At 51.7% G+C, this 13512-nt stretch overlaps 1 protein-coding gene across 2 annotated transcripts; it reads right to left on the minus strand.

The window, feature by feature from the left end:
• Positions 1-5963: 5963 nt before the first annotated feature.
• MYCN (MYCN proto-oncogene, bHLH transcription factor) lies at positions 5964-11828 on the minus strand. Of its 2 annotated transcripts, XM_031466602.2 has the most exons (3): positions 11652-11779; positions 9526-10426; positions 5964-7476 (listed from the first exon to the last, which is right to left on the minus strand). In XM_031466602.2, exons 2-3 carry the CDS (start codon positions 10307-10309, stop codon positions 6875-6877), a joined length of 1386 nt encoding a protein of 461 aa, XP_031322462.2. In that variant the 5' UTR covers positions 10310-10426; positions 11652-11779; the 3' UTR covers positions 5964-6874. The 2 variants fall into 2 exon arrangements, with proteins under 2 accessions (XP_031322462.2, XP_064350792.1); XM_064494722.1 differs by lacking the exon at positions 9526-10426 and having other exon boundaries at positions 11652-11828.
• Between the last annotated feature and the right edge of the window lie 1684 nt (positions 11829-13512).

Consider the following 13512-nt stretch of genomic DNA (forward strand, 5'->3'; position numbering starts at 1 on the left):
ATCCAAGAAGAGCCTCAACTTCATTATTTTAATAAGCCGTTTGGGGAACAGGGTTTCTGGTAGAAAAATGCTTTTCCCTCAAGACAGACTATGAAATCTTAGTTCAGGGAATTCAGAAGAAGGACCGACTAAGGATGGGAAAGATTTACTGTCACGCCCAAATGCAAGCAGACCATTTACAACAGTAAACTCTGGTCTCAGTCCTACCTCGGAACCAACAAATGAGCATCTAACTTTAGCTTGAACATCTTCACATTTCTAGTCTCAATATAAATACCCTGTTCTTCCCAGCTCAATGCCAAAGAAAAGGGGCTACACCAACTCAAGAGAAAACTCAAGGTGTTGGTTTTCTGTTACCATATTCTGGTTTTGAGTAAGCCAATGAAAATTCAGATTTACCATCATTTTCTGTAGTTACAGATGAGACAAGCCTGTGTATGCAGTTACATACATTGTTACCCTCTAGCTGCTTCTGAACAATTAGTCTTTTCATTGATAATGATTATTTAATAAACATTATGGAGCTGCTACCTGGTCCAGGTACAGTGGAGCAGTCAGAGGTGTGCCTACCGTCTTTAAAGGCATTTCCCATTCAAGGGAAAGCCACATTGAGATGAATCCAGAAAGCAAACCTCCAAATGGGAGGGACATGCTGGACGAGGGCTGACTGTGGCCGTAAGAGCTCATAGAAGACTTTCCAACTTCCAAAGTGTTCATCACGTCCCTCGTATCCTTTAGGGCATTTGGCCCCTATCAGGACCCAGTGGGGCGGTGATTACCATTGTTGTTTGAGAGCTGAAGAAAGTGAGTCAGAGAGAGACACCTTGTCTTCAGCCACGGAGTTAAGTGAACGGCAGAGCCAAGATGTGCCAGACACCCAGGGCTTCCTGGAGACTGGAGAACGTTCCCAAGCACAGCAGACATTTGTAGCCTTTCAAGATTCCATCCATCCCTAAGGATTAATGACTCTCGAGCCTTAGAAATGAGAGGGGGCCTCAATTCCAACCCACTCCACTTCCAGACGAGACAACTGAGCAACCGGCACTTGCCCTCCTGTACCAAGGCTGCAAATAGAGATCCAAGCCCAAGGTTTCTCCAAACCAAATATTTTTATTTCATAAGGCTGCCTCCCAGCCAACTGGGATCATCATTTTGTAGGGTGAAGGGACTCCTTTTATGCTCTCCTTCAGGAAAATGGTGGGCAGCAGCCTAAGACACAAAATTCAACCCACAGCAGGCTGCAGATGTGTGACGGAACAGACTTGTCGCCTGCACACCATCCCCCAAAAGCCTGCTGAAATTCTTGGGTCGGCTGGAAGGCAGAAGAAAGCCAATTTCCCTTGCTTCCTCAGACCACATCTCACAGCAACTCATCTGTGTTTATCACAGGAGTACGTGCTGTGTGTGTCCTCCCAAAGTGCATTGTACCAGTAGGGCTGTCTGCTCCGACCATAAAAAGGCTCTGTTACTTCTCCTGGTCAAAGGTTTCAGGATGAATGTCTTGTAGCATGATACGCCAATATCAAAAGAGATCAGGTAACCCTGGTCAGTGGCCTATGAAGAGATTTCCTTTACAAGTAAAGAAAACTAATAAACCATTGTAGAAGGCGTAGATGTTCTGCAGCACTCAAATTCCTAGGCTCCGTCTTAAAATAGGCTTCAAAGCTCACATTCATTTGTTTCCAAGGTACCCGTTTTCAGGTTTTGTAAGACCTCTTTTGAGGAACAAAAGTCCGCAAAGTTCTTGTGAAGCGCAGGCTGGTGAATTTGTCCTACCAGTAAATGTTTTTTTTTAAAGATTCTTTGCCCTAGTAACATACCAGGGAAATAGAGAGAGGAAGGATTCTGTCAACAAGAAATTGGATGATTTAACAGACTTAAGTCGTACCCGGCATGTGCCAGGCGCCATTCCATGTGCAGTATGTTAGTTTCTGAAATCTCCCAGAGCAAGTGGGTGGTGCGATCAGCCCCACGGTACCGGCAGGGAAACTGCACAACACAGAGCTTGTGAATGTGGGAGTCAGATGCCAGCCAGGCGGTCTAACTACTACATCCTCTTGCTTCCCTTTGAGAGAATGAATAAGAAGTTGGTGGGGGACATCTACCAGCGTCCTAAGGGAGTTGGAGGAGGAGACTTGAACTGGGAAGCCTGAGGCCTGACCTGGTCTCCCAACAGCCACAGAAGTGCCCAGGGAGGGGGTGCGGGTGCTCTCCACTGGTCCCACCCCTCAGCTCCAGGAAGGACCGTCCTCCTCCAGACTGCAACCCTCCTCCCTCCAGCGGTGGCATCCCTGAATTCCTCCATCCTGTTCTACTTATCTTTGATAGCATTCACCACTTTATGAGATGCTATTTAATTTAGTTGTTTATTTTTCTTTTTATTGTTTCTTTTCATTGTCACTCTCTCCTAAACTCCCTGAAGCACCAGCTTGGGGAAGTTTTGTCTTTTTTCTTCCCTGATGTCTCCCAAACACAGGGAACCATGCTTGACACAAAGTAGGTGTGAAGTAAATGTTTGTGGTGAAAGAGAGAGAAGAGGAAGGAAGGGAAGAGTAAGGAAGGGAGGGAGGGAGAGAAAGAAAGGAAGAAAGAAAGAAAAAAGAGAAGTCAGCAGGCCCTCTGCCGTTTCTTTCCGATCTGGGGTTCCACCTCGGAAATGGGCCCCTCAGCTCAACAGCTTCTAAGCCTCTTCCAAATGTAATAACCTCTGATTCTAAGAACAACCCAAATCAGGATTTTCAGAAGCTCGCCATCATGAGGACAAATGAAAGTCAAACCCAGAAGACCCAACTCCCTACATGGGTAGAGGATGGGCTGGCCAGCACCGGAGGATTGTGAGAGTCAAGGTAAAAACCTGGGTCACCTCTCCAGTGCTACACAGAGGCGGGAGGGCTGTAACCACTGTCACTACAATGCAGATGATCTGTGGCCTCAGACAAGCATACAAGCCTCCTTAGGTCTGTGGCAGAGCAGCAAGCCAGCATCCTCCAACAGTGAGGTCCAAACCGGGGGCCTAGAGGAGCCTGACGCAGCCACAGGACCCCTCATAAGCTTGCTCAACCGTCCCCCTGCAACCCGCCGTCCCTCCTGTCCCCTCTCTTCCTACCCAGGCCCCCAGACTTAACTCCCTTCCAGACTGTGGGCTCCCTAAAGACAGGCCTCCAAGTGTGTTTCATCTTTACTTTCAGGAGTCAGTTCCGATGCTCACTGACACCTAATGGATGCGCTTCGGCGTCTGCATCAGCCTGAGAGTTCGGGAACCTGGCTAGCAGGAGGCACTGGCGTAATGGTCCCCCCGTGTTTCTTCCTCTGCTGCCCACTCAACCGCCAGCCACTCTGCTGGCCTCTGCCAAGGCCGTCATCTGTCGGCCACCAGGCCAGGGCTGAAGAATCAGAGGTGATTGGGTCGCTGTACCTGCTTTAGGGGACCCCATGGTCAAGGAGGTCCCAGAGGGTGATGAGGACACCTCTTTTATCTCCCAAGCAGATACAGGATTAAGAGCTGGAGAAGCTCCCAACTTCCCCTGCTCCCAGGGGTATGAGAAAGGCTTCCTGAAAGAGATGACTTTGGGTTTGTCATTCAAGGTTGAAAAGGACTTTAATAAACAGAATCTGGGCGACCCAGAAGGAGGGAATATGAAGGAACCAATCAAAGGTGAGAAAGAGAGCTTGTACCTAGCGGTGCTGATGTGAGGAGCGCCTATGGGTGGGCAGGGGATAACGGGGATGGTGAGCCAGGGTGGAAGCAGCCTCATGGGCCGGGCTGAAGGATTTGGACTTTACCCTCTAAGTGGTGGGGAAACTTTGTAAGTTATTACGCAAAGCCAGCTATGTAGAAGGATTACTATGGAAGCACGCTGTAGGTGGCTGGATGAGCCAAGGAGGTAGGGAGGCTACCGAAGGAGCAGCTGGAAAGCCAATGCCGTGGAAAGACCACAGGGTTGACCATCAACAAACTCCAGTCCCAGGTTCGGCCACTCATTTGATACAGGATCCCCCAACCACATTCTGTAAAACGAAGTAATTCAGTGAGATGATTGATCTCTACGTGCCATCTAAGTCCTATGACTTATTGATCTAACTGATACAGAGCAGTTTCTCAGTCTCAAAACTGTTCTTGGAATGCAGAGGTTTCTCGTGTTATTGAAAGGAGTGGTTCAATTCTTCTGTGACAACAGCAATTGCTTTATAGATAATTGCAGAGCTAAACTGAGTGACACTTTCCCTCAGCTGGGCCAGGAAAAGGCAAATAAGAGGTGTTTTACTTTAGTTTTAATATTTTAATTTATTTGTGATTCACCCAAATCAAAAAGTTCTCTTTAATGTAACATTAAATCAAGAACAACAACAAAAACGGTCATTAAATTACAATGAAAAACAAAAGATCACAGATACATTGGAGAGAATGGGCTTCAAGGATGTAGAATGAGAGCATTGAATTTGGCTCTGAGCTTCCCAGCAGCCAGAGCAAAAATGGAGCCTGCTAGGAATTAGTTTAGGACCTCATTCATCTCAACGGTATACCTCCTCCACGGATAGAGTTCTGTCTCATCTGAAAAGTCTAGGGAGGCCCTGATGGGGACCACAAAAAAGAAATTGGGGTGATTGAGCTGGGTTTCAAGAATCTCAATTACTTTGAGATTTCTTAACTTTCTTTTAGCTCATGACTCCATGCAGCTTGGCGATTTAGGGCCTGTAAAATGCAAAGGGGCAGGAAGTCTATTTGAATGACAATTCAAAAAGGACTTTCAGAGAGAGTTATTTTCTATTTAGGGATGGTGGCAAGTAGGGAGATTTAAGTAGAGAGAATTTTGCCTGAATTTTCGACATAGTCTTATCACCTGTAAAGGTCCATGGCAATATCAACCTCATAGCTTAGGAAACGTGGCTGTAAGCCATGAATACCTCAAATTCTAAACTCCACTGGCCTTTGTGAAATAGCCAGAGCAGACAGGGACCCACATGGCCTGGGCAAGCCAGCAAAGCCCTTTCTCATCCCAGGACCTGTGTTCTTCTGAGGAAAGCCAACTTCTCAGTCCAAAGCTAAAATCTGAGATGAATGAAACCTTAGAGACGTAGCCTTGAGTACCACCTTTCACCTAAAGATATATATATTCGTACAGTTCTGAGAAGCTGAACGCCTCCCAAGCAAGGATACCACCTCCCATTAGGGACTCTGAAATTTCCTCCCAGCTCCACTGTGCACCCCTCTCCCCCAACCCACCAGCCCTGGCTGTCCTCCAGAACCTGCCAAGAATAATCCTGATGCCACAGGGCAGTCCAGACAACTGAAACACCAGTTCGTGTGGCAGGAGCACAAAGTGGGCAGAGCTACACTAACACGGAGCAGTGCCTCTCCTCAAGGGACAAGGGACTTTGATCTGGGCCACACAGCTGTCACTCCCTGAGTTACCTTGGTGAATCAGATGGTGAGTTCTTGAGGGAAGGGACCAACTTCATCTTTATTCTTCTACAGTGCTTAGCATAGAAACTTGCACAGGTCCTAGTAAATTCTGATGAACGTGATCTTCTGGGGGACAAACTACACCCTATGTCAAAATGTAAAGCCAACCGCTAATGGGTCAAAGGTTACCGACACCAAGTACAGCCAAGGTGCACAATTCCATGTCTTAATTTTAATCCTCATTCTAAAGGGTCTGATGTCCTAGCTTAATTTGGTTAAATGGCCAACCTACAGGAAAGTGTTTTGTAAACTATCTGGTGCTTTTGCTGCAATACACAGTAATAACATACATATTCTGTGTAATCCTGAAGTAGTATCTTAACCTTCCTAAGCGCAGTTCCCTCCACCTCAAGGGGGATAACAGCCCCTCCCCAACCAGGACTGTATAAATATATGATGACTGTGGAAACCAAGTTCTCTCCCTAGGGTATGCACTATTCATGGCTGCATCTTAAGAGTTTAACCGTTGCTATTAAGGAAAAGAAAAGCTGCGTCATTTAATTGCTATTTATTTTCATAAACATGAGGTATTTCAAAGTGCTATAAGATGCAGCACTAAATATATACATTTTGAAGAAATTAAACACAGAACTTTGCATTTACCCAGTTCTATGCACCAAACATGAACAAATACATTAACAGGAAGAAACAGGCTAGGAAAAAGGCATATATATATAGTAAATTTCTTTACAAAAGTTTCTTAGTTCAAAAAGTGATAAAGTAATATCTACTCAAAACTTTCACAACTCATTTTCATACGAAAATATAAGTATCAAATTTAGTTATGTATCAGCATTATACTAAAGTATACAGGCAGTGTAAGAATTAGTACAGTACATAACAAGGATTAACAATAGATTTGTATACAAAACATGCTCCTCAAACATTGAGGTATTACAGTACTTAGGTATGAACTTCCAGTCTAATACTGGCCGCAAAAGCCACCTCTCATTACCCAGGACGTATACAAAAGGCAGGTGTGTCAATGGTATTTACAGAAATGTTCCCCAGGGGTCTCAAATGGCAAACCCCAACGTGGCATCTGCTGGAACTTAAGCACCATTTTAAAAAGAAGGAATGACTTTCTGTCGTCTGGAAACTTGGAACAAACAAGGTGACTTCGACAGCCCCAGAAGGCTCCCCAACTGTCACGGACTCTGACCGCCGTCTCGGAGGTGACGCGGAGGAAAACCGCCAGGGCCACCCAGCATCCCATCACACAGGCCCTCTCCCGAGGTCCTGGGAGAACCCCCCATGTCCTGCTCCCCACCCAGATCCAAACTCGACGGGGGACCAATTTGAAAGTAAACCAACATTCTTAATGTCAACACAAGGTTTGTTTAAAAAAAAAAAAACAACAAAAAATCAAAATGTGCAAAGTGGCAGTGACTGTCCAGTTCTGAGAAATGTTTAGCAAGTCCGAGCGTGTTCAATTTTCTTTAGCAACTGCTGCTGTCTTGCCTGCAGCTTCTCCTTCTCCAGCAAGAGCTGGTGCTCCTCGGCCTGGAGGGAATGGACGTACTCGGTGGCCTTTTTCAAAATGACCACCTTGGCGGCCTTCTCGTTCTTCACCAGCTCTGGCACGTGGTCCCTGAGCGTGAGGAAGCTGGACCGCAGGTCGTTGCGGCGCTGGCGCTCCAGGATGTTGTGGTTGCGGCGGCGCTCGCTGTCCTCTGAGTCAGAGTTGCGGGGGCTCAAGCTCTTGGCCTTTGGGGGAACGACGCTCTTGAGGGGACGTGGGGATGCTTCGCTCTTTATCTTCTTCTGGGGCGGCGCGTCCTCGCTCTCAACATAGGGCGATGGGGCGGCGTAGTTGTGCTGCTGGTGGATGGGGACGCAGCGTTTAAGGATCAGCTCCCCCGACGGGGCCCTCCCCGGGCCCAGGGCCGCGCTCTTGGGACGCACAGTGATGGTGAAGGTGGTGACGGCCTTGCTGTTGGAGGACCGCCGCTTCTCCACCGTCACCACATCAATTTCCTCTTCTTCATCTTCCTCCTCGTCATCTTCATCATCTTTGAGAACAAGAGGAGAGTTAGTCTCACGGTGAGGCACATATGAATTAAATCGTCTCTCACGGCAGGCCCTGGCCTGTGGCTGGCATTACTCCTCATACTCCTAGCATTTCATCCTCCATTCAGGCTTAAGCAGGTGGCAGAAACAGAAAGAACTTGGCTTTGGAGTCAGACAGAATCCTGGCTCCGTCACATACTAGTTGCATGACCCTGGGCAAGTTCCTTAATCTAAGCCTCAGTTTCCCCAGCTGTGAAATGGGGATAACACCATAGGTTGAGCTGGACAGATAACACACACAGAGGCTCAGTAAATGGTAAGCTTTTATCATCCTCACAGGTCTGCCCCATAGACTTATTTATATTTCCATCCTTAAGAACTGAGGCTCCTCATTTTAGGGGCCTCTTTTAGCCATCTACACATGGTTGAGTCTCATTTTAAGTCAAACAAACCTAAACAATGTAATTAAATACTTTGTCTTCCATGAACATGATGATGTTTACACCATAAGCAGTTTTTCACCTAACAAAGATTAAACCTTAGCTACAAAGTCATCATCCACTGGAGCTCTAAACCCCAGTTCGGTGGCACCTCTTCTCAAAGTCCCCACCAACAGCAACAACAACGTGTAGCATCCCGTGTGCATTTCCCCTCTCTCCTCATCTACTGCCATGCTCGGGTAGAAAATTATTGTTTAAAATGCAAGCATGAAAATCAAAACACAACTTCTGCTTGATCTGAAGGGGACCGGAAAGCTGAACAATTGTGGGATTTGTTCTAAAGCCGAAATGTGAGGCTGTTCCAGTCTGTGGGTCCCTTTAAGCCAATGTTTTGGTTTTCTGCCAAGAAGACAGCTGTTGGAAGGAAGTGCTTCCTCACCGAAAGCTGTCAAGGCACAGACATTAAAGGGACAGACCCGTTCAAACTGGAGGCTTATCACCAAGTTTCCTTCCAGGAGCCTCAGATGAATCCGTCCTCAGTCTTGGAGGAAATTGAGGCTTTTTATCCACCTGCATTCTGGCCACACTGGTTTTCAAGGTCCCAGGCTCCCAGCTCCAAGGACAAGGGCCATTCCAGTACTTGGGGAGAGTTCTCCACCTCCAGGCAAAGTCTCGATTTTAACTCTACCCTTCAGTTTAAGTAGGAGCCACACAATAGGACTAATCAGGGTGTGTGCATTCCTGGAGGGCCTGCTGAGGAAGTGCCCGCCCTCACCTTGAAGGGCACCGGGTTACAAAACACAACTCGGATCTGAAATTAGTCCTGGAATTCAGGCTAGAAGACCAAACCAGCCGGCTTCTCATTGCACACTGTAAAGAGCTGGCCCCTTGAGAATGTACACAACCAACCGCTGTTGTACTGGCCGCCAGCTGCTGAAGGGAGGGAGGGAGGGGTGGCCCCACGACTCCCAGCCTTTCAGATCCTTGGCCCGCCTGCTGGCCAGCATATCGCCGCCTGCTGGCCATGGACCAGGAGCAAATAGCCCACCACCCACTGAAGGAGGGGGAGAAGAGTACCCAGGTTTGAAAAAAAATCACATGGATACTCGCCATCTGTGCAATCCCTCCTTTAACTTTCTGCGCCCTGAATAGGATTTTGCACAGGCTTTTCCTTTTTGGGGATCTCTCCATCCCTGATCTGGGCCACAGTCCTTTTCCACCCCTGGGCTAACAGGTTTCTGCCCAAGTAATGCAGCTAGCCATCCCTGAATACCAATCCGGCTTTAGCCATTCAACTTTTCCTAATTTTACTGCTCAGACCATGCTGCAGAGAGACATGGTGGGTAGGGGCACCCAGTGATGGAGTCAGGCTCTGGGCAGGGGCTGAAGGAACTTCAACGAAGGTGAGGCTCTGGAGAACACCCCCTTACACCTTTCACCAGGTCCTCCTTAACCTGGGGGTGAAGCTTGAAAAAACCCACCTCTCAGCCACCAGGACTACTTCCAAAATACTCTCCCCCAAGAGCCGAAACCCATGAACAGCAACAAACGGAGCGCCATCCCCAGCCCCAGGACCTCAGGGAGGCAGTCGGACCCTGGCTCGGTCTTTACCTGAGTCGCTCAGGGTGTCCTCTCCGGAGGTGCTGAGGGCCTTGTCACCGCCGCTGGCCGGGCGACCGCCGGCGCGCGGAAGTGTGGCCATCGGAGCTCCCGCCGGGGCTGCGGCGCTCGCCCCCGAGGCGACCGCGGCGCCTGCCGCGGGGGCACCGGCCGGGGTGGCGGGCGCGGCTTCGCGCTTGTTCAACGGGAATGGGAAGACCACAGCGGGATCCACACACTCGGCAGCCGGGTGGGCGAGCTCGGCCGGCAGGGCGGCCCCAGCGCGGCCCGGCCCCGCAGACACCGCTCCGTGCCCGCGGCCCGCGGGGCTGGTGGCGCCGGCGCCCTGGGCCGGGGCTGCGGGCCCCGCTGCGTGCGGCCGGCCGTGCTGCAGCTTCTCGCTCACAGCGCGCTCCAGCTTCTCGCGGGCCGAGAAGCCGCTCCACATGCAGTCCTGGAGGATGACGGGGTTGGGGGTGAGGCCACCCAGGCCCCCCAGGCCGAATGCGTCCTCCTCGGCCGGGTTGCCCCACAGGTCGGCCTCGGGCAGCAGCATCTCGGTGGCCCAGTTCGGGGGCTCCGGGCTGTGCTCCGGGAAGGCACGGCTGGGAGACAGCGGGGGCGTGGGCAACAGCTCAAACTTCTTCCAGATGTCCTCCCCCGGGGGGGTCGAGTCAGGGCCGCCGAAGTAGAAGTCATCTTCATCCGGGTAGAAGCAGGGCTGCAGCGAGTCAAACTCGAGGTCTGGGTTCTTGCAGATCATCCCCGGCATGGTGGACGCGGTGCAGCTCGGCATCGGCTCGCCTCCTGGCCGCCGAATGAGGGCTTCTTTTCGCTCCGCTCTTTTTAGTTCGGGGAGTGCTTCCTTCCCGTGGGGGGCGCGGAGGGCGGGGGCCCGCGCCAACCTCCGACACTGCAACCGACAGACACACCAGGAAAGGGTTGGCAAGCGGAGCCGGATGGGGTGCGGGGGGAGACAGCAGCGGTCACCCCCCTCTCACCCGGTTCCTCAATCTCTCCTCCAAAGCCCCCCACTCCGCCCAATGCTCCCGAAGGTGGAGGAAGTTGTGTCTTCTCGCTCTCTCCCTCCCTCCTTTTGTGTACAAGCTGTCTACGACAGGGGGTGGGAGGGGGCATGCAGATGCGGGGGGTGGTGGCGTGGCTCTGCAACTTTGGAAACTGCCATTTCATTCACACAAGGCACTGCCTGGGGGAGGGGGCTGTTCCAGGCTGCAGAATTCTAGCTCCCACCAGCTCGCCGACAACCCCGGTTGCACCCAAGTCAGGCCAGCTGCTCAAAGGAAGCCTGGGGCTCCAACCCGGCTAATAGGTATAGGATTTGGAGTACCCTCAATTCCCCCTTTTGTAAAATTGCAACCTCCAGAGTGCAAGCGATAATGGGGGGGGGGGGGGCGGTTGGGAAACTTTGCAAATGGAAAAATCCTTTCTCTAGACCGAGACCAACAGCAAGCACTCAAATCCAGAACCCACTACCCCCGATTTTGAGCAGACGTCTCCCGGCATTTACCCGCTGCAGGAAATGTACTGCCAATAGCTGATTTTGAACCTCTCTAACCCCACCCTCGCTGTTCCAAACCCCCAACAACGTCCTCTTAAAGGGAGAGGTAAGAGCCTGAACCCCAGTCCCTGGGAATGGTTCAGGGGCACCAGCGCGGGGAGGGTCGCCGGGAGAGCCGCGCGTCCTCTCTGAGCTGGAACAGCGGTGACCCAGATTACCACCGCAACGGCCTCGCCCTGCTTAACCCTCCTCTTCTTCCTCTGGGAGAACCCTTTGGAGAAGAACCCAGCTTCGGGGTGGGGACGCACCGGCTCCCCGTCAGCTCAAATGCAGACAAATGTTCTAAGAGAAGGGTGAATTTCTTTTCGATGAAGCCATTACAACCCCTGGCAAGGGCAGTAAAAGGATTAGGGCGGGTCTCTCTCAGCCCGGGAGCCTTCGGAACTGGAACTGGCTTTTCAGGGAAAACCCCGAGATGGTTTTGTTTCGGAAGGAGAAACAGTCCCCTGGGCATTAGTCGGGCGCCCTGTGCGCCAGCCGCGATCGGGTCCGGGGCTTGCCTTCCCGCCGCGCTCGCAGCTCCCAGGGCGCCGAGCGGTTTGCAACCCCCGCTCCTTACCTCCCGCCGACTGCCGGGGATCCAGAGGCGATCCTGTGCGGGGGTCCCCGGGTGGCCAGGGGGCGGGGGGTGGTCCTCGGGTGGTTGCAGTCTGTGCGCGCTTGCGCCTGGCTAGCGCTAGCTCGGCTCCAACCCAGTTCCCAGGAGCCCCCCGCATCCACCCAGCGCGTCCAGACAGATGACTGTCACTGGCTGCGCTTTGAAGCTCGGGGGATATTATTAACTGAAAAATCTGACACACCCGGGGGGCGGGGAGAGAAGGGGGCTGCGGCACAGACAAGGGGGAGGGAGAAAGGCAGAGGAAAGCGGCTTTACCCCGCCCTCTTGATTTCCATAAAAATCAGGGGAGGCGCCAAGGCTTTCGCGCCAAAAGCCACTTGCTTTTCTTCTTTGCAGAGAGGAGGCTGCAAGGCTGGGAAGCCCGGGGCGTGCTCCTCCCGCCCTTTTAGACCCCCGGGCTTGTACCCGGTGCACTCTGCGAACCAGCTGCGTGCCGAGCGGTGCAATGCAGCACACACCCTGCGGGCCTGGCAATTGCTTGGCATTTAAATAAATTTTTTTCGGGAGGGCTTCGGGGGTGTCGTTGGGGTTAGGGGGCGATTCAGAGGCTCCTAACCCAGTTCCCGCCTGGGCTGCTTGTGTGTGCGCGGCTGAGCGGGAGAGGAAAGTCCAGCGAGGCTGTGCGGGAGGGGTTGGGGAGGCTGCTTGTGTGTGATCTCGGAAGGGAGGCTGGATCGAGGATGCAAAGTGGGAGGGAGAGGACGCGCCTATTTAGGAACGAGACCGCAGGATGTTTCCAGTTTTAAATTGAAAGGAGAGGGGCGCCCCCCTTGTTTGAAAATAAATAAATAAGTGCGGGCTACGAGGGTGGCGCCGCGGCAGTTTATCCGGCCGAAGGCGACACCTCGCGGAGACCGAGCAGAAAGCTGATCTGCAGGGCCTGGTCTTGGGAGCACGAAGTAGGGCCACCCGCCGCCCCCGGCGCACTGTCCACCCTTCCTCGCCACGGCGCGGGAGGTGGCAGCTCGGCTCGGCTTCCGAAGGGAATGGGTGTGAGGCTCCCGAAACCGTCCCCGTGGGCTCCCAAGATAACCTTTGAAAGCCAGCGTTTTCCCGCGGATCAGGTTCACGTAGGAATTGCGGCCCACACCTCCTGGAGCCCAAACCTCGGCTCAGAAACTTTGGCTTCAAAGTGCTGGAGGCAAAAAGTCAGGCTGCTATCACTACTTAGCCTCTGTGTGCCTCGGTTTACTCAATTGTGAAATGGAGTTAGTAATGGTGCTTACCTCATAGGGTTGTTTTGAGCAATAATAGTCTTGAAAGTGCCCAGCACAGGACCTGTGTTGGGTGTCAGCTATTGTTATTGCCAGATTCTGATGGATTCTTCCAGGGAAGTTTAGCATCCCACACCCACACCTCCACCGCGGCTACCAAATCCTCACTCTGGTCAAGCTTTCCTGCAAGTGTTGTTTGGGGGTTGACACGGTTAGAGATTCTTACTCTTGTCCCAAAACTCCCCAGGAACAACCCGAGTCTCCTGGCCTGCTCCCTTCACAAACAAATATACAAGGAATTGGGATTTCCTCTTGGAAAATGTTCCTTTTGGGAGTTTGGGGTTGGGAGACCTGGCCCCCGGATTGAGGTGGGAAGGCGTCTCCACCCTGTTTCCCAAACTGGAAATGCCATTCAGCCTCTCCATTCACCTCCACATTCAAACTAGTTGCGGGTGAGGATGCAGAGGGTCAGGGGGCAGACTGTAAAATGCTCACATATTAGCATTTGTGAAGGTTCTTCCAAGCCCTTGATGCCTACATAATTTGGGGGAGAAGCAGGTCCCCAGAGTCCTAGGAAGTGGCCCATG

This window comes from Camelus dromedarius, chromosome 15 (genome assembly GCF_036321535.1).
Source record: "Camelus dromedarius isolate mCamDro1 chromosome 15, mCamDro1.pat, whole genome shotgun sequence".
Taxonomy (NCBI): domain Eukaryota; kingdom Metazoa; phylum Chordata; class Mammalia; order Artiodactyla; family Camelidae; genus Camelus; species Camelus dromedarius.

Excerpts from the sequence above, each read along its gene's own strand:
- MYCN (XM_031466602.2), bottom strand. The coding sequence starts at position 10,309 with ATGCCGAGCTGCACCGCGTCCACCATGCCGGGGATGATCTGCAAGAAC. Across the intron at positions 7,477-9,525 it reads GGACACCCTGAGCGACTCAG|ATGATGAAGATGACGAGGAG; the intron begins GTAAAGACCGAG and ends TTGTTCTCAAAG.